Source organism: Sebastes fasciatus, chromosome 4 (genome assembly GCF_043250625.1).
Source record: "Sebastes fasciatus isolate fSebFas1 chromosome 4, fSebFas1.pri, whole genome shotgun sequence".
NCBI classification, from domain to species: Eukaryota; Metazoa; Chordata; class Actinopteri; order Perciformes; family Sebastidae; genus Sebastes; species Sebastes fasciatus.
Window position 1 is genome coordinate 28,779,436 of NC_133798.1, and position 21,621 is coordinate 28,801,056.

The following is a 21,621-nucleotide window of genomic DNA, read 5'->3' on the forward strand; positions in this document are numbered from 1 at the left end:
ACGTCTTTTAATTAAGGACTTCTTTTCCCTATTTTCTTTAATATTTGATTTGGACACAAACAGCGTCAGAAAGTGAAGACATCACATAAACATGTTTTCTTGCTGCAGACTGAACCGTAACAAGTCAGGAAGAGGAGGGAAACCCATCAGCTGAGCAGAAATCAATAACAAATAAAAGCTGTAACAGCTCTATTACCACTGACATTGATTGGTGCGAGTTGGGGGGGTGTACGATGACAGAGATGAGCTCAGGCTTCACGTTTCAGCAGTGAAAGAAAAGAAAATGTGATTTAATAGAACTATAACATAAATCGAAGCAAAAACAGCTGAAGGAACTCTAAAGGATTTGCCAATAAAAACAATACAAAATGACACAATGCCACCACAGTTTGTTCTCAGCAGGACAAATCAATTGAAATTTAGATAAACTATTAACACAAACACCCTTTAATTACATTATACATCCAGTATTTGTGTATATATTATAGCTGGAATGCATGATGTTCATTTGTAATCGTTTCAAACTGTAATTTTTCTGCACTTATAAACTGTAATCCATATTTTTCTTGCCACTTAATTCACCACTTTCTCTGTAGTTCATCAGTTATCTTTATTCTAGGGCTGTCAAAGTTAACACAATAATTCATTTTAACGCCACTAATTTCTTAAACGCATGAATGCAACTTGTGATTTTTAGGTTGTAGTGGTTCAGTTTTAAAGCTAGAGTGAAGATACTGGTATCATATAGAAAAACCTAATGAATCCATTGGTACCATCCATGTCACACTAGCTTGTCGTGAAGGAGGTTAAATAACGCTCCAAACTTGCGCTAAATTTGGGCAATCAAAAACTGTCATGTCCATTTTCATAGGGGTCCCTTGACCTCTGACCTCCAGATATGTGAATGAAAAGGTGTTCTATGGGTACCCACGAGTCTCCCCTTTACAGACATACCCACTTTATGATAATCACATTCAGTTTGGGGCAAGTCATAGTCAAGTCAGCACACTGACACACTGACAGCTGTTGTTGCCTGTTGGGCTGCAGTTTGCCATGTTATGATTTGAGCATATTCTTTATTCTAAATGCAGTACCTGTGAGGGTTTCTGGACAATATACGTCATTGTTTTGTGTTGATTGATTTACAATAATAAATATATACATACGTTTGCATAAAGCAGCATATTTGTCCACTCCCATGTTGATAAGAGTATTAAATACTTGACAAATCTCCCTTTAAGGTACATTTTGAACAGATAAAAAAATGTGTGATTAATTTGCGATTAATCACGATTAACTATTTCAATCGATTGACAGCCCTATTTATTATATATATTATAGCCAGAATGCTTTAAGTTAATTTGTAATCAGTTCAAACTGTGATTATTCTGCGTTTATAAACTGTTATCCATATTATTCTTATTCACCATTTTCTCAAGTCTTCTTTGCTGTATCTGGTTACTTTGTGGTGCAGCAGCGTCCTGATTCCTCTCGGGGATCATTAAACTTTCATCTTTGTTTTTGGAGGCTGGTTTGGGAACAGATTGGATTTCCCAAATGATCCACACAAAGTTAATGGAAAGCTCAAACACCGTCCTCCTGAGGGAGAACAGACACGCTTTCTTGTTTACCCGTGAAAAACAAACAAAATCCACCTTAAACCACTTCTTATCTACTTTTCAACATAGAGTTTGTTCGATCCCTCGCTATCTAAATTCAGTCAGTAAACAGCAGCCAGTCTTCTGTCTGGGCATCATCTTGTTATATTTCTATTCTTATTTCTGAATTCTGTGTTCAGAGTCGTGTGGTTTCTGTCGGACAAATCCTCTTGTCCTCTGTTGTCTATCAATATTTTTTTTAACTTTTAGGGTTTTATCTTTTCCATTAAGTCGTTCTGGTGTTTTCTGTATTTTGCCTCTTTACTTTCTCCATGTATTTTGAATATTTTTTGTATATTTGATATTGATCTCCTGCTGACACTCAAGCAAACACAAACATTATTTTCATTTTCTTTTACATCTTTTTCTGAAAGCATCGGGAAAAAAGTAAAGGGATACAAATAAATGAATGTCATTATATAAAAATAAATACATATTTTTTTGTATATATATAAATTTACAGAAAAATTGTCATGTATATGCAAAAATTAATTAGATCTATATTTTAAAAAATATGTAAATAAATAAAAACAGATATACATGTGGAAATAAATTAAAATGCTTATAATTATTATTTTCTATTTTGTTATTTTTCTTTATATTTCCACATTTGTTTATTCTTTTATTTATAGTAAGTATAGTTATTTATACTAAGTTTAATTAACTATCAATTTACCATTTTTAAATGATGGTTATTATAAAGCGTTACCTTTTTATTTATTTACCTCTTCCACTCATTTTATTTGTAGGAATATTTAAGAGCACCTGTTACATCGACGTTCGCTGGTTTCCGTTCGACGTTCAGCGCTGCGACCTGAAGTTCGGCTCGTGGACGTACGGCGGCTGGTCTCTGGACCTGCAGATGATCGAGGCCGACATCACCGGATACATCGCCAACGGAGAGTGGGACCTCGTGGGTGAGAGTGCATGAGCTTCTTAAAGAGGGAACATGAGATGTTATTTTTTTATTTGTAAGTTGTTTGTTTGTTTGTGTTAGTCACCCTGGCCTGTTGCTACATGTTTAAAACGAGACACAAGTCTGATTTCGTTAATTCCACTTTTCACACTTGAACATGTTGTCGTCAGTTATATGTTCAAGTAAGTCCCTGAATGAACTTCCTGTGTGTTCCATTTAACACTAGTCTTATTAAACACCCTGGTTAAAAACAGGAGCTTTGATTTATTTATTTAATTTCCGTACGCAACTTAACTTATGTACATACATACTTATTCTAACCCAAACCACGATGTTTTCCTAAACCTAACCAAGTAGTTTTGTCTGATCTACAGCGATAGATTCGGTGTTCGGTCTATTTTCTTTGCTTGCCGTGAGCGAATCTGGCAAGAAAACACACTGATAATCTACTATATATGTGATATAAATGATCTGATTCTGATAAGATGATAAAATATGCATCCCACGAACGCTTATTACTTCCCTTCCTTCTCTCACTGCTGTTCTCCCGGATGATGATGTGAACAGCCAGGCTTCAGCTCGCGCGACAATTAACATAGCGTGGCGCTTCCGTTCCCTATATGAACCCGCCGTTAAAGGAAAATCTTAGAGGGGAAATAAGGGAAGAAACTTTAGGAAGCTCATTTCACGGTGAGATTCCCAACTGAGCGTGCAGCAGGTTCCCGGCAAAACAAACAAGTTGTTTTAATTAGTTTCTGAACACATACATTTAGGAGTTTTCTTGCCGACAGCGACGGGATGTAGATGTTACATCTGAACGTGGCGGTCTGCAGACTCGTCCGTTAAAACATCGAAGCAGCTCAGAGGAACCGGTTTCATATCAGCGCTCCCATCCACCATTAATCTGCTGGTAATTAAATCCTCCTGCTGCTGCGAGCAGCTCAGTGAACCTGAAGGCTGATGGGAGAACTGCTGCCTGCAGGCCGTGTTCAAACCATCGGACGCTCACAAATGCCAGATCACGCAGCAAAGCGTGACCAATAAGTGACATTTACATCGTCAAACTTCAGCTCTGATTTCTTTTCCCGCTTTGATTTTATCATGCGATGCTGCGAGGCAGATGTTGACACACAGATTAATGTTTTAATACAGTCGTAAAGCGGCCTGATCACGCACACATCTGCTGCGTGTTTACATGTGTTCTCACAGGATTACGAGTGAAGCTCTGGAGATCTGCTGGTCGTGCATCTTTATCCTCATTAAACTGCATCGAAATCAAAATAATGTCATCCATTAAATCAGGAAAATGATTGAGAAAGGTTTCTCCCCTGACGTTTTGAAATGAGCACATTGTGTTATAAAGCAAACAACAGGAGAGGATCAGGTGGAAGAGACTAGAAATGAGAAATAGTTTGAGCCTGAAACACGTGGGACAGTGAGGTCACAGGGTAATAGGACTGGGACGATGCACCTGTCTATAACGATACTTGGGTGCTGATTCGATATGCATTGCGATTTGATATTACGATTTATTGTGATTTTTAAAAATGTTTGATTTTCAGCATGTATGTAGTCAGAGATATCCTGAAGTCAAATATATCAGTTATTGTCAGGAATTATTTATAAAAAAAATCCAGTAATCCAAAAATCAAAGAATAAAGACATTCCCCTCACAAATTAGTGGTATTTTCTTTTTAATTTATAAGGGACATGTAATGTTTTATAATGTTAATATAATCCAATCAATCATATTTCCGTATATGTATTTTGTATATAAAGTTCCCTTTGTTAACACCTTATTTTGAAAACCAGATGTAGTCACACGTGTCTACTTCCTCTAACTTCTCCAAGGTGGTCTCTAGCTCTCCCGTCAGCTCCGTTCCCTTTATACATCCATGGTCAGCTCCATCGGGGCCGTTTGAATGCATTTAACATAAATGTCAGTATATGGGTGTTCTATAGTTGTAGCGTCGGCCCATTTGACCACGGAGATGAGAGCGACAGCCGGCTCGACCGCACGTTACCGCAATACGATAACATTTCCTGTACATGACAGAGTTAGCATGCAGCTTTAGCCATGATGTCTAGCTCAGCTTTTCCTGTAATGTGTGAAACCCAAAGTGTTTCCATACTTTACTGGAGTTTACCACGCTGGATTTAACATGCGAGGGTGCAGGTCGTATCCACGCAGACCCTCCAAAGTTTTCTACTTTCTCGTTTCAGCTCGCTAAAAAATTAATTTCCAAATCGTAAAAAAAAAAAAAATTGTGATAAATAGGTAATTTTTTCCCATCCCTACAAGGTTACACTATAAAAAATTCAACCTAACAAGTTATTTAGTCTCGTTCAACATTTGTATTACATTGATAACAGTCTTTCACTCTTGAAGGAAAGATATTGAGTGTGTTTCCCAAAATGTTACTATTCCTTTAATCAACAACCTGTCTGCAGCACATTATTGAAACTTGTGGCGCTTGATGTCGTCGTGTAGCGTTCACACACAGATTAAAAAGCCTCTGTGGGTCGGCCTGCCGCCTGCAGATCAGAGCCTCCGGGGAGCTGGAGCTCCTCTGTTTGTTCCAGCCGATGAAAGAGAGTATGAAATGGAGAGAGAGATAGCAGCAGCGGAATGAAAGCGAGCCTCTTCCAGAGATGCTGTTCAGCCAATGGGCCGTTCACAGGGAATTTAATTGAAAATCTCAGCAGCATGTTTCCCCATTTACCCCTCTGCCCCTCCCCCCTACATCACCTATAGCGGAGATTAAAACCAATGTAGTGAGCAATGTAGAAATGTACGGGCTAATGAAACGCAGCCAGGCATGCTGCTCTCCTATGTAGAGGGATAAAAGAGAAACCACTTCTTCCACTAATTCATCAGTAAAATAACCAGAAAGAGAGGAGTCCACTGGGGCCAAAAGACACTGAATACCAGCGGTGTAAGTTGAAGTGTCTAAACGGCATACAGTTTGTCTTCGCTCTAAGATAAAAGGTCAGTTTGTGGGTGTTTTATTTGGATTTGCTTTGTCAGTCAGTCTTCAGCTTTGTGTATAATCACTAGATGAACACGATTTTAACTACAGAATAACCTCCACTCATCCCACGCCACGCCACCATATAGTATGTAGTATATTTCATATGCCCTATACTGTACCATACAGTACACAACCAAAGCAATACAGTACAGAAACTACAGTAAAGCACAACAAAGGAAGAAAAAGAGAAGAAGAGAAGAACAAACTAAAATATTGCAGCTGACTGGACCAACAGATAAAACAATTGTCGTATGACCAGAGAGATGAGTATAAGAGACACTTGATAATGATGTAAATAGGAATGATATGAAATCACATCAACAAAATGAATTTAACATATACTGTATATTTAAAATTGAATAATCAGATATTTCCCATATATATATATATATATATATATATATATATATATATATATATTAGGGCTGTCAATCGATTAAAATATTATATCACATGATTGTCCATCGTTAATTGCACTTAATCGCACATTTTTTATCGATTCAAAATGTAGCTTAAAGGGAGATTTCTCAAGTATTTAATACTCTTATCAGTATGGGAGTGGGCAAATATGCTGCTTTATGCAAATGTTTGTATATATTTATTATTGGAAATCAATTAACAACACAAAACAATGACAAATATTGTCCAGAAACCCTCACAAGTACTGCATTTAGCATAATAAATATGCTCAAATCATAACATGACAAACTGCAGCCCAACAGGCAACAACAGCTGTCAGTGTGTCAGTGTGCTGACTTGACTATGACTTGCCCCAAACTGCATGTGATTATCATAAAGTGGGCATGTCTGTAAAGGGGAGACTCGTGGGTACCCATAGAACCCATTTTCATTCACATATCTGGAGGTCAGAGGTCAAGGGACCCCTTTGAAAATGTCTATGACGGTTTTTCCTCGCCAAAATTTAGCCTAATTTTGTAGCGTTATTTAGCTTCCTTGAAGACAAGCTAGTATGACATGGTTTGTATCAATGTATTCCTTAGGTTTTGTAGTTTCATATGATACCAGTATCTTCACTCTAGCCCGCTACAACTTAAAAATCCCAAGTTGCGTTAATGCGTTAAAGAAATTAGTGGCGTTAAAACGAATTTGCGTTAACGTGTTATTATCACCGAGGGGCGTAGTAGCAAAGCGGTGGTATTTGACTACCTGAACGGGTTGCACACCCTGTGCGCTGTTATTGGCTGTACCCCTACGTGTTTGCTGACACCCAGTAGCATCCGGAGTAAATCTAAATAAGAAGAAAAGAGAAAATCCAGGCAGAAGGCCACAGGGTCTCTGTAGATACAGACAGATAAAGAGAGAAGTAAAAAGGCTCTGTTTCTTCTACTTGTGGTAATAATCCTGTCACCATGTGTGCTTATTTAAAATCCATTATTGATTGTTTTGGATTGTTGTTATGAATCTATTACTGGCACACACATTATGGCAACAGATTATTATTCCAGTACTAAAACGTGAGCGGGCCTCATTAGTCGTCCTCAGCAGGCGGCTTCACGCCTCCCTGCAGCAGCAGCACCAGGGGAGGATTTGACTTCCTGTAAAATGTTTAAATACCTCTCCTCCTGTGGAGGAATAAATTACCTTTCTGAGCCATTTGAGATGAAATGGCCTTGTTCCTGCAGGTCGTGTGGAGGAGCATTCCTCCCTGACTTACACTTTTAATGTTATGTATCATCTGTTTTCTACAAACAAATGTTTTCTGATTCTGCTTCCGTGGCTTTCCGGTTTTTGTTTTTATTTTCTACACAGTGGCTTCATTTATCTTCTGTTTTCTAATAAGAAAAACAATAAAAGAATAAGAAAATAAATGTGGACATATAAAGAGGAATAAATAAATAAATGTGGAAGTATAAAGACAAATATATATATATATATATAGACAGATAATAAAATACAAAAGAATAATTACAAGCATTCTCATTTATTTTCACATTTATTTATTGCATATAAATTACTCTATTTTTTATTTAAAATAGAGTACAGTATGTGTGTGCAGGAATTGACGACCTGGGCAGGAAGGCAAAGGAAAGTTATTTCTCTTTATATTTCCATATTTATTTATTTCTCTTTATATTTCCAAGTTTATTTATTTACTTACTTATTCTTTTATTTATTCCTCTTTATATCTACACATTTATTTTCATATTCTTATACAGATTTATTTGTTGATATGGCACTCCTACAACTCCATATTTCTCAAACTGCTGCCACTGAACATAAGTCAGGTTACAGAACTGATTTCAAATCACTGCTACTGGTTTATGAATCACTACATAGTTTTAAAGAAGTCTCTGATCTTCTGATACAGGATCAATCCACCAGAACATGCCGCTGCATCAAATCCAAGAAGCTGATTTTAGCTTCTATACTGCACCAATCAATTTTATTCTGCCAGTTATTCATTCATTTACAGCACAGAGAGAAGAACAGATCAAAATAAAGGAGGGAATATATGATTGATTCATGTGTCAGAGGTTTGTGTGACTCTGGAGGTCAGCCGCAGTGTTGTTGTTGCCTGTTTTGTCTGCAGAGGTTCCTGGACGGAGGAATGAGCGTTTCTACGACTGCTGTAAGGAGCCGTACCCCGACGTGACCTTCACCGTGGTGATGAGGAGGAGGACGCTCTACTACGGACTCAACCTCCTCATCCCTTGCGTCCTCATCTCCACCCTCGCTCTCCTCGTCTTCCTGCTGCCCGCCGACTCCGGAGAGAAGATCTCCCTGGGTGAGGACTCAGCTGTGTGTGTGTCTGAAACTTTATTGCTGCTGACTGGCGCTCACCACGCTAGCTGTACCTCAGTGTGATGTTAGTAATGCCGACCACACACTAGGAGACTTTGAAAAGACTATAATATTTTCAAAGACGGAAAGCACCCACTGTCCTGAATGAGGCTACTTGCAAGCTGACGTTGGCTAGTGGAATCACACCGCTCGTCAATGTCACACTTGGCCCCGGCAGCCAATCAAATCAAGCCAGAGGCGGGCTTTACCACTTCTTTCCTGTTTTGATGGCGGTAATGCAACCCCCCAGGAAGAGCGCCGGTCGTTGAGCCCAATTTTCGTAGTGGCCAAACGGCGGTACTACACCTTCTGTGCCAGTCACATGATGCCACTGGGCCCAAAAAGACCTTTCCCCATAGACTTACATTGGGAAAGAGACGTCTGTACACATAGAAGCCCCATAAAAGCCGTGTGTTATCTGGACTATCCAGAATACTTTTCAGAGCTGTGAACATCACAAATACAATCTGAGGCAGAAGTCTCAGAGACTGAAATCTCTAAACCTGAACAAAAAAAACACTACCGGTAGAGGAAAATGATTTCTTTTGGTTGACCTGACCCTTTAAAACAGTGTTTGGCTGCAGGAGGTATTTGGGCCGGCTGTTTCCTCTGCTGAGCCCTCAGATGACTGATGTCTCTGAGTCGATACTCATCAGCCATAAAGCATCCTGAAACAGGAAGTCAAAGCCGCCGGGAGGCTTCCAGCTGCTGAGATCAGATACGACGTCTTTCACTTGAAATTTAATTTACTCTCGAAATCAAACCTGAGTATCAGCGGGCCGTCGCTCTTCAGCTGAACGACTGTTAATGAGCAGACTTCAGAAAGTACATGATGACTTTACAATATAATATCCTTTATAAAGAGGAGGTTAAAACAACACAAGTATATCTGTTAAAAGAAAGACGAGACTAAATAAGATTGAACGATAACGAAACAAAAGACTGAATAAAAGCACGTCTATAAGAAGGTTTTATGAGACACTTTTAAAGATGATAGATTAGCTTCTCTTTGTGTATGTGTGTGTGTGTTTTGTTGTTTTTATTGATCCGGTTCCTTTTATTGGGAGGCTTTATGAGGCAGAGAGGTGGCGTGTAAACCTCTGACCTCTGACCTCCTCAAAGACGGTCGTAAAGTTGGTGTTAACAGAATTAAAGCTTATTGTGTTGGTGACCTCGCTGGAGGTTTTAGTTTCTTGTTATAACGTGATAATTTAATATGTTGTAATAACATGAAAACAAACTTTTGATACTGATCCGTTTTTCTTTTTCTGGGGTGGAAACCATACGCTGATGTCACTGCTTGTGATCACAGACATTTAACATTTAAAGGAAGAGTTCACCCAAAAGACATTTTGTTGTGCTCATACTGTATTGCACAAATGTTTCCTTTCACAGGAGGATAATCCAGAAATGCTTTGTTTAGCAATAGGTTAGTGAAAATAGTTGTGTTTGGATTTCACACTTGGATAATGCTGAACAGGAATTTCCAAAAAGTTTTATGACCTTGTTGACGTCCATGCGGAAAGCCGCTTTAGGCAGTCACGTATTAAGATCTTGATTCTTTTTTGGTGTAGTTTGTTTTTCCAGGTTTCATTATAACGGCCCCTGAGATTTCTGCCTTCGCCCCAATACAAGAAAAAAACAAACAAATCCATAAAGCGTCACCACAAACACCTTTCTGTCTGTGAACTAAAGTTTCGTTTTTAAGGAAAGGAGCTTAACTGTTCAGTCGGTGGAGCCTGTGAAATCTCCTCCTCTCTAACTTCCACAGAGGCAACAAACCACACAACACAGATTCATATCATCATGTTCCGTCCGGGGGATTCGTCCTTCCATTATAGAAACATCCTTTTATCTCATATCTGTCTTTTCGCTGATACCTCCTCCAGTCCTGAGCTCAGCAGCTGTTCACCGTCTCTGCTGCCAAAGAGTAGAGAACATTCAGCTCATACACGAAGAGCTGGAGGATGTTAACTTACTGAAAACTTTATAGAAAGTAAACAGGGTGGTTGATCACTGGAAATGAACTTTATCCAGAGGACGCAGCATGTTAAACTCTGTGGATAAAGTATAAATAATGACTTTGTCTCTGTGCAGGTATCACGGTGTTGCTCTCTCTGACCGTCTTCATGCTGCTGGTAGCTGAGATCATGCCGGCGACATCTGACTCTGTTCCTCTCATAGGTGAGACCCTCACTGATAGAGCTTCATCCCTCCATCACCTGAGTCATCTCTCTGTCATCGTCATGACAGTTAGCCAGGATCTTTATCATCTTTTGATGGATTTAAAGTGAAAGTCTGCACTAGAGAAGAGTGGAAAGTGTTATCCATCAGTAATCATGTACAGTAGGCTACTTGTCCAAGTTAGATCAGTTAACATTACGTTACTTCTACAACTCTGAAGCCACCACACGGTCACATCTTCTGTATTTAACACGTGCAGAAAAATACAAATGAGGTTTAACAAGCAGGTTGGACATATTTATTGACCTTAAACAGCCAACTGTTATGTTGTGATCACACCGAGAGCGAAGCGAATTTTAGCCTCACTTTACTCGCACAAGTTGGACTGCCAGGATTATTTGAGTTCATTGATGCGTTACTCGCTCTAGACACACCAGAGAGAAGGAGCTTGTATCCATAAATCACAATGACTTTTCTTTCCTCCATCAACCATGGAAGAAATAACCTCTGTTGCTGCTTTGTACATGTTGTGGAACTCCCAGATATGTCAGAAAACCAAACGCCGTCGTGTCTGGGTTCATAACATCCCCCCGGGGGCGAGCTGTATTCACATAGTGCCATCGCACTGACTGTATCTAGCAAGCCACACGTCACTACTATGGTATGATCCCAAAAGAAACAGATTGTGCTGTGATTTAATTGCAATAAACAGATCAAAATGATGCTGACATAACTACATAATGATGCTGATTAGTAGAAAGTCTAGTCAGGTCTGTCCACAAGACGACAAGCAGTCAACCTTTAAAATGCTTGTTTTCTGAATGGAGTTTGGATGGATCAGTGCCAGGCTATGCAGCTGCTCCATCAACACTCAACATAAAGTCATCTAGGCATAAATACAGCAGCGACGTTGTTGTTTCTACCATAGACAGTCTGTGGTTTCTACACAGAGTTTGGTCCGGTCTCTGTACAGATATGATGTACTATCGTAGCTCTGGGTGACCACAGACACATACAAGATTTATTTCCTCCATTTCTGATTCAACAACGTCAGGACGTCAGTGAGGACAGGAGGAGAATCTCAATGCTGACAGGCTTTCACCACACAGCATCGCACCAATTTTTCGCTCCAGTTTAAAAATTACAACTCCTCATTCGCGCCATTTGCATTGCCCACCGTGAATTCACGTCTATTCACCTCTTTGTATTGACTTTGTATATAATCGCACTGCGTGAAAAGTTTGCTTTGCTCTTGGTGTGAATGCGCCATTAGCTCTGCTGGCCAGATGCAGTACCCAGAAGTCTCTTCCTCACAGCTCTGCACAACAAAGCAGGTGTGCAGGCGGCACGCAGGCCGGCTAAGGGGACATAATATGTAAATAAGACACCTCTGGGGTCTCGACAAACAGCTTTTCTCCTCTTTTGTCCGGCACTAGTCTCCACCTCGAGTCCACACGTCAAGCTAACAAAACAACACTCAGAGACGAAGCTGATATGGACCTTCAATTCAGCTCCTTGTAAGGCTTCACACAAGTCAACCCCCCTTTAAATATGAACTGACCTTCGACCTTTGTGTTTCAGCTCAGTACTTTGCAACAACCATGGTGATCGTGGGTCTGTCGGTCATCGCTACAGTTCTGGTTCTGCAGTATCATCACCACGACCCCGATGGAGGAAACATGCCACAATGGGTCAGTCATCCCTCCTCTTCTCCTCCTCTTCTCCTCCTCTTCACCTCTCCACTGTGAAGCCCTTTGCTGCAGTGTGTGTGTGTGTGTGTGTGTGTGTGTGTGTATGCACGCGTGCATGCTCATTTCTCTGTGGGGAGTCCAATATGGTGTCTGCATTCTGCCGAGTCAGCTTTAATAAGCTCCAGGGACGGTTGCACAAAACACCTCAAGATAAGATTTTCCTTAAAGTCTTCTCCTTAAGGTTTCCTTAAAATGTTCACTTAAACCCTCCAGCCAGTTTTACTTCCTGTTTTTTGGTTAATGTTCTTTCTTAAACATTTGTCACGTTATTTGTCATAAAAAAAAAAGTCAAACAGTGTGGCTAATCAACTTAGTCAGGAAATGACTTAAATGAATATGAAATATCATAGAAATGCCAAAATACACTGGAGGGGGACTTTTAAAGGACTTTTCTCCTCGTCTTGGTTTTATACTTAAGGAATTCCTTAATCTTAGCCCTGATTGTTTGATGGTTCTAAAGATGATCCTTCCAGATGTTCCTGTGGTGTGAGGTATGTTAAGAGTGTTTTTTACATCCCCCGATCGGCTCTGAAGTCCATCCTGGCCGCACCGATCTCAAATCATAAATCGTTGCTCTCCACACACTATAGGAACGACACTGTTAAATTTAGCAGAACATGTCGTTATGTGTGCGCTCTCTCACATTTTACACATCTGGTAAGATCTGATACGTCTTTTAGTGTGGGCCAGCCTTAAGGAGAGTGTAAGCCTTAAGTATCATACTTGCTCTGTGCATCCGGCTCCATAAGGAGCTCTGAACAAGAGCTGTCAGTCTTCATTTTGAGAGCTGATTGGATGTTAAGGTGTTCATCCAATTTATTTATTTTACAGCAACCTGGAGCTTAAAGAAAAATGCTTTACACCTTCAGTCACACACACACACACACACACACACACACACACACACACACACACACACACACACACACACACACACACACACACACACACACACACACACGCACAAACACACACACACACACACACACACAAACATCTTCTCTCCCCTCCGGGAATCTGAACAAGAGAACATCCATTATGGTGGAATTTATTTTGAAGGTCAGAGCTCTTACTTCAGCGGGGGGGGGGGGGGGGGGGGGGGGTGTTGTTGTGTGTGTGTGTGTGTGTGTGTGTGTGTGTGTGTGTGTCAGGGTTAGGTGGGGAGGTGACTGCCCCGCTCTGACGTGTGTTCAGATTGTGAATGTTCCCGCTGAGGAAGAGGAGGGAGGATGACTGTTGAGTCGTGAAGGTGAAGCTGTGAGGCTGAAAGGACAAATCTGTCTCATTTAGCTTCCCAGCAGCTTCAGGCTGCATCAACACCAATATCTCACCGTACACACCAGCGATTCAGCACCTTTTCAGAAAAAAATCTCTGTCTATACTAACACGCCTGAAAACACGTATCACATGACCATTCACCACTGGTCGTACGCTCCGTGCAGGGCTGATAACGCAGCTGGACGCGGGAATTGTCGCAAATTGTTAGATGATTAACTTGCCTCATGTGCATGTCGGCAGTAGTAGGTAGCTAGCATTGAATGCGTTGAATGAACCACTGGTAGTCCAGGCTGATGCAGGGTTTTTTTTCAGGAAAGTGTCACATGACAGGGGCGTGACGAATCAGGGAAGGACACATTGTGACTGATAAGACCCAATCAGGAAGCAGACGTGGGTGTCTGCGTCATTGTTTTTAAAAGTCTCTGTTTCCGTCCACCGAGACTAAAACGCAGTCCCACAGTTCAAACTAAAATGACGTCAGCAGCGTTTTCAATTCTCAGTTTTAGGGGTTCTAAATCGCCAGAGTAGAATGGACGCTTGGCGTGAAGTAGGGATGCTAATTTTGAATTATTTTTTTTAACCGATAATTAACCGTCAAGATTAGTGCGTTTCATGCAGCGGTGCGCCAGCTGCAGTGTATGAGCAAAACAGAAAACTGAGTCCCCAGTTCACCTGTCCAGGAGGGTTACTGTAGCAGCCGCAATGCTGCGTGTAGTATCGAGGACACATGCAGATACTTTCCCAGTAAAAGTCTCCACCGCAACATTTAGCTGCGAAGTTGTCAGCTGTGTGTCTGCCTGGTGTAACGTTACTCTGTCTGCCCGGTGTAACGCTACTCTGTCTGCCCGGTGTAACGCTACTCTGTCTGCCCGGTTTAACGTTACTCTGTCTGCCCGGTGTAACGTTACTCTGTCTGCCCGGTGTAACGTTACTCTGTCTGCCCGGTGTAACGCTACTCTGTCTGCCCGGTGTAACGCTACTCTGTCTGCCCGGTGTAACGTTACTCTGTCTGCCCGGTGTAACGATAGCGAGTGTCCGACAGACCGTGTCTGTTTGGTTTATGCCACGATAGCAGCTGTAGCGTTGTTGGAGGCTTCGTGCTCACCGTTGTCACACACATACGGTCTGTCAGCGCGGCGTAACGTTAGCGAGTTGTCCGACAGACCGTGTGTCTGTGTGGTGGCGGTGAGTGTGGGGTTGTTGGTACCGTTATAGTTGTGAACGTAGGTGTAGCAGTGTGTGCCTACAGAAAAAACAGGGGGTGCTGCAGCACTCTCCGTGTATCCATTTCTGTGGTTAGTTTCCCATTCCTGTCTGAATCTGTTGCTCTCCCTCTGCACTGCAGTCCCTGTCAGCTGTCACCTCGCTGCTTAGATTTATCCTGACAGTTCAGATATCAAACTGCTGCTGACCTTTCAGTCACAAAGTCGCGTCTCTAACCTTTAAGCCACCGCTCCTCTTTGGCATCTGAAGCATAAGGAAAATGTGGCTTTGAGTTTGTGCGTACATGATTGAAATAATATTAGATATTAATAGTTTAAGGAAGGGTTTTAATAATCCACCTCCACTCTAACTCCGCTAACTTGATCAAAGAGTTCCTGATTTTAATCAGTTTTAGACGGTATTTTATTTAGCTGAGGTACCAATTTGGCAGAAGTATAGAGAAATTTCGAATGATAGACAGCTCTGTTAGTATCCAGGCACAAATATATATATACATAAATATATATATACAAATATAATGTAACTACGGCTGTCAAAATAAACGGAATAATAACGCGTTAAAGGACCAGTGTGTAGTGTGTTAGAGGGATCTATTGGCAGAAATGGAATATAATGTTAATAAGTATGTTTTCTTTAGTGTATAATCACCTGATAATAAGAATGGTTGTGTTCTCGTTACCTTAGAATGAGTCCTTCATATCTACATAGGGAGCGGATCCTCTTCTGGGAGTCCTCCATGTTGCTCCGACATGTTTCTAGAGTAGCCCAGAACGGACAAACCAAACACTGTTAACTTTTCCTGCTTGGACAGGAGTCGATAACGTTACACGCTCCAATCGCCACCGCTCTCTCTCTTGCTTCACCACTCACTTCCCACATACACTCACACTCTACACACTGGCTCTGCTCCAACTTGCTCTAGAGAGGGACATTTGTGTTTTCGCGTCGGCCACCGATGCTCTCCAACACACTTGGCACAAAGGAGAGGCTTCAGTTGGTCGCAATCTGCAACCTCACCACAAGATACAGCCAGATCCTACACACTGCACCTTTAACGCAAATTTGTTTTAACGCCACTAATTTCTTGAAACGACAAAACCTAATGAATCCGTACCAATCATGTCATACTAGCTTGTCGTGAAGGAGGTTAAATAACGCAAAATTTTGGTGAGGAAAAACTGGCATGGCCATTTTCAAAGGGGTCCTTTGACCTCTGACCTCCAGATATGTGAATGTAAATGGGTTCTATGAGTACCCACGAGTCTCCCCTTTACAGACATGCCCACTTTATGATAATCACATGCAGTTTGGGAAAGTCATAGTCAAGTCAACACACTGACACACTGACAGCTGTTGTTGCCTGTTGGGCTTCATGTTATGATTTGAGCATATTGTTTTATGCTAAATGCAGTACCTGTGAGGGTTTCTGGACAATATTTGTCATAGTTTTGTGTTGCTAATTTATTTGCAATAATAAATATATACATGCATTTGCATAAAGCAGCATATTTGTCCTCTCCCATGTTGATAAGAGTATTAAATACTTGACAAATCTCCCTTTAAGGTACATTTTGAACAGATAAAAAATGTGCGATTCATTTGCGTTTAATTGTGATTAACTATGGACAATCATGCAATTAATCATGATTATATATTTTAATCGATTCACAGCCTTAAATATAACATGTTGCATTATTCCTGGCAGGACAGACTAACTCATGACTCGGCAGAAAGTCTGATGTTCAATAATTTATTTTTTAATATATTTTTTATCATACTGTAAATTCAGAGTTACTGTCGGCTTGAGTGAGGACAGACTCAGTTTGTTTTGTCGGGAAAAGAGAAAGTAGCTTTGCCATTTCTTCACTGTAGGAGAGTCAGTGTGTCAGGAAACATAGTCTAAATAAACTATAAGGAAAAGGAAGGATGGAAGAAAGGATGGGAATACAAGTACACTAAAAAGAAAAGAAAACTAATCTGAGTACACTCTAAAGGAAAGGGAAGAGAGGGAAATAAACAGCAAGGGTAGAAAGGTGAAGGGAAGGAAAGGAACCTGAGCTAAGTCCACTGAGAATGACAGAAAGAAGGATGGCAGCAGTCTGAACTCCACCTTGTTGTCAGAAGTGACCAGACTGAAGCAGTCAAGTGCTGCTGGTGTCACGGCTAAATATTTAATGAGCCCAGTGTGAAGTGAAATATTGGACTGTAGGAGAAGATTTCCTCTGAGAGCTGAGCAGCCACAGATCCACTTTATTCATGCTCTATTTTTATCTGCTGCACACACACACACACACACGCACACGCACACGCACACGCACACGCACACACACACACACACGTCACACATGAACTCGTCTCTCTCATGTACAAGCTGCACATTTTTTCCGCATAAACACGTTTCTGCATAAATTAATTTTAATCATCTTGTTTTTATGTAAATATTTTTGACTCGCACTTTGTAAAGTCAACTTCAGATAAGTACACTCTTCTTCTTCTTCTTCTTCTTCTTCTTCTTCTTCTTCTTCTTCTTCTTCTTCTTCTTCTTCTTCTTTTTGTCTTCTTCAGACCCGTGTGATTTTGTTGAACTGGTGCGCCTGGTTCCTGCGGATGCGTCGTCCTGGCGAGGCAAAGGTCCGTCTGGCTTGCCACAACGCCGCCAAGCGTCGTCGTGGCAGCCTGTCCAGCCTGGAGCTCAGCGTCAGCCAGGGGTCCCTGCGACATCACCCTCAAGTAACCAACGGCAACCTCCTGTACGTGGGCTTCCGGGGGATGGAGGGGTTGCACTACGCCTCGCCGTCTGAACCGGAGCTCCTCTGTTCACGAATGGTGGGGGGCGGCGTGGGCGGGGAGCAGGCTGGAGGAAGAGGAGGAGGGGCGGTGGGGAGCTCCACCCTGGAGGCGGAGCTGAACCAGATCCTGGAGGAAGTGAGATACATCGCCGGGCGTTTCCGCGGCCAGGACGAGGAGGAGACGGTCTGCAGCGAGTGGAAGTTCGCTGCAGCGGTGATCGACCGGCTGTGCCTGGTTGCGTTCTCGCTCTTCACCATCCTCTGCACCATCGGCATCCTCATGTCGGCTCCCAACTTTGTGGAGGCCATCTCCAAAGATTTCTTCAGCTGAGGAGGAGGAGGAGGACGAGGAGGAGGAGAGGAGGTCTACTGTCTTTATTTTTCTTACCATCAACAAATCCTCTGTACAGACCCAAACCAACAACGTGTTCGTCTGTCCATCTCTCAATACTGTCTGACTTCCTATCTGTGGCTCTCATCTCCAAGCCCATTGGTTCCTACTTTAAAAACACCTCCCAAAGATAACGTCAGTGTGTTGCTAGCTCGGGAGCTGTTTACCGTTGTTGTACACAACTCTCTGAATTGCTGCCCACATCTCAAGCTCCAGACTCTCTCTAAGCCGGGAGGTAAATAGCTTAGTTTAGCATAAACACAGACAGAAATATAAAAACAACAATTTGTGGTTTTAGAAGGAGCAACATTGCTAAATTCTTGTTGTTTCTATACGGACAAAAACAAACAAGTCACTCCTATTATTAGTCCTTGTCTTACTTCTATTTGAGGGGATAATCATGCTCCATTAGTCACCCCTCCTACACAGACATCAGCAAACATGAACACAGTGTCAGTCTGAAAAATGAAGTGAAATAAAATTCAGTCAAATTACCAGACTGCACAAACGTGCTCGCTTACATTAGTTAAGAACAGCGAACGTAGACGGTAAGCGTATATTCAGCTTAGTTTTGTCCTTTATATGTGGTGTATACATCCTCCTACATGCATTGTTGGTGGATTATCCATTTACAGGAGAATAGCATATGGAACAAAATATTTTAAAATCAAACTTCAGCATCTCACGATCTTCATCCAGTGACTGAAACTGGCTCAGATGTCATCAGAGGCCTGTACTAAGAAACAAGTTCAACATACCCAGGGTGTATCTTCTCGTTATCTGACTTCACTAACCCTAACAAACCAGATCCCGCTAAGCAGTCCTACGACGCTGGTTATCAACTCGGTAAATCAACCCAGGGTTTCTCAGTTCACATGAAAGGGGCGGTGTCTGCAGCATCAGACCAAACACAGACATGGACAAGTCTACTGTCAGAAGAGCGGAACATTTTACAAACCAAGAGCAACCTGTAATATTAGACAAATGCAAAGAAGTTAAACACATAATCAGACTAAAATGAACACAGTTGAATCTGTCAAATGCATGAAGGACAGCTGGCTAAACAAAAAATTGCTATGTGCTATTGCTATATGTGACTGCGTAAATTAACAGACTTATTATTTTAACGGAATACTCAAATGTCAGATATAGTCGTGTAGATGGGGCAGATATGTATATATATATATATATGTATATAGCTTTCAAAACAGAGCGAATGAACAGATAATCTACATTTTAGCCTTCATTATGCCCTTTGGTAATGTTGTGGCATCTACTGTATGACTATTTCAAACCTCTTTCAGCTGTGTCCCGGTCTCCGGTGGTGTGAAATGGACTTCAGAGCAAGTAAAAAAATGTATATATAAAAACATAATTCAAAGCGGTAAGCACCCACAGCATAAATCCAGCTGTCCTTCCTGCATTTGTCAGTTTAAACTGTTGTTTTCAGACTGGATTGTGACTTTAACTTCTCCGTATTTGTATAATATTATCATACGATCTGCCCACCGAGCTTTTATACGAGTTGATCTCTTATCTGGAACATAACCTTCTCCGGTGAAGGTTAGGTGTTCAGCATCAGTTACCATGGCGATCTACCCCGATAAGAAGTGAACCACCGTCGTAGGACTGAAAACCCTGATGTTACCTCGCTAACCACAAATCCTGCTTCGTAGTCCAGGCCTCAGGTGAACTAGTGAAACCCTACGGACATGTGATAACAGGTGATTGCATATTTAAGCTGCTGTCAGCAGGTCTGGTAATCAACACTGACAGAGCTCACGTTCCTCCTCCAGAAGAAGAAGCCATCGGCTGCTGTTCATTCTTCAGCATGAAAAACAACTTTGGAAAATGCCTGAAAACAGACTGTTGACACCAGTAATCCCCTTTAATTGCTTCAAGTCAGTAAATAATTGTACATAATGTATAATTAACTTTGTTGAGCATTAATTTCAGGGCAGCTGCATCAAGAGCTCACCTCAAACTGGCGAGTAAGTGTAAGGGTTTTTCATTATTATTATTATTATTATTTCTGTCTCTTGGGAACAGACATAGTTAATATTCAGTCCACATAAATTAAATTTAGAAAAATAACATTTTGGATTTTTGAAGAAAAGAGGCTCTGTAGCAAAGGCTTCATATTTTAACCAAAGACTAAATCATTATAAATAAAAACAATCAAATATCACCAAAATAATAATAATAATAAATAATTATTGACGGGTTTCATGTCATGTATGAAAATCCTGCTGACATTTGATTTATGCCAGATGTGTTACATTAGTCCATAATTACATTTGCCAATGACTCCCAAAACGACACATATGACCGTTGGAGAGTACCAATGTGGTTAACGTTGTGACTTGAAACAAAGCTTCTTGGTTCGTAGAAGAAGGAGTGTATTTACACATCAGCTGAGTGAACTAACTTTTCCATCAAGCTGTAAGGTAAATATCCTGTGAAGGTCATTTTGAACTATATGTAAATGTGTTTTCCTATCAGCTGAAATATGTAGCTACGTGCCACAGAGACTTTCCTGAAAAACAACATCTTTACACCTTAGATGAGCACCGAGGTTTCCATCTTCCAGCCAGTTATATTACAGTTCTGTACAGTTCCCAATTTACATGAAATGTTAGACGAACAGGAGATTAAAGCTGATTCTGTTTCAATGTTTAAATGTCAATCTAAAGTAATTACAAAGATGAAAAGCAACATTTCTGTGTGTATTCTTGCTGATCAGGTTGTGATTTCAGGGATGAAACCTGAATGATTCTGGTTGATGAGTTCATGATGATGTTTGTTCAGGTGGAGCAGACAGTCGGCTGTTAAACATGTTTATTGACAGCCTGCTTTCTGTTCACTCTGTAAATAAATGCATTTTATTATACATCAGCCTCTGATGTGGATCCTTAAAGGGTATTTTTCAACTTGGACCCTGTTACATCATGTTTTTATGTCTAAGCGACTAATGGGAACAACTATTTCTGAAACTGGTCCAGTATTGGGGGAGAATCCTGTGAACAGCAGCCACTAAACGAGCTGCGAGGGCAAGAGAGCAGCGTCTGTGTAACGTTACGACCACTAAAAGGGCGATTTTCTTTTGTTTTGTTTTGTTTTTCAGTTCGAAAGCATGAAATATATCATGCAAGAGCTTTCCCGCCTGAGAGCCGTTTTATCATTTAATAGCTAGACAGGATATTCATTAGAGATAGATTTGTGGATATACAAGTAAATCTCAGAAATATAAGAGAAAAAAACTTGAATATTCTATTAGAATAAAGTCCTAAATATACGAGAACAAACTCATAAAATTTACGAGAATAAACTTGAATATTTTCAGAGATTAAAGTCATAGATTTATGAGAAAAAAACTTTATTTTAAAAGAAAATAACTCAGGTATTCTCTGATGTTAAAGTCATAAATTTACGAGAAAAAACTCACAAAATTATGAGAAAAAGACTTAAATATTCTCTGAGATTAAAGTCTTAGATTTACGAGAACAGACTCACAAATTTACGAGAAAAACACTTGTATATTCTCTGAGATTAAAGTCCTAAATACAAGAAAAAACTCACAAAATTACGAGAATAAA

General features: G+C 40.7%; 2 protein-coding genes across 5 annotated transcripts in view; one reads left to right on the forward strand and one right to left on the reverse strand.

The window, feature by feature from the left end:
- Positions 1-20,917, forward strand: part of LOC141766468 (neuronal acetylcholine receptor subunit alpha-7) — a 63,940-nt gene extending 43,023 nt beyond the window's left edge. For all 4 annotated transcript variants that reach the window (XM_074633354.1, XM_074633356.1, XM_074633355.1 and 1 more), the window contains exons 8-12: positions 2,408-2,575; positions 8,158-8,352; positions 10,506-10,592; positions 12,174-12,283; positions 17,411-20,917. In XM_074633354.1, coding sequence (XP_074489455.1) covers positions 2,408-2,575; positions 8,158-8,352; positions 10,506-10,592; positions 12,174-12,283; positions 17,411-17,965 — 1,115 coding nt within the window. In that variant the 3' untranslated portion in view covers positions 17,966-20,917. The remainder of the gene's footprint in view (positions 1-2,407; positions 2,576-8,157; positions 8,353-10,505; positions 10,593-12,173; positions 12,284-17,410) is intronic.
- The window catches only part of LOC141766518 (nuclear factor 7, brain-like), a 202,275-nt gene that overhangs the window by 83,180 nt on the left and 97,474 nt on the right, over positions 1-21,621 (reverse strand). The window lies entirely within an intron of this gene.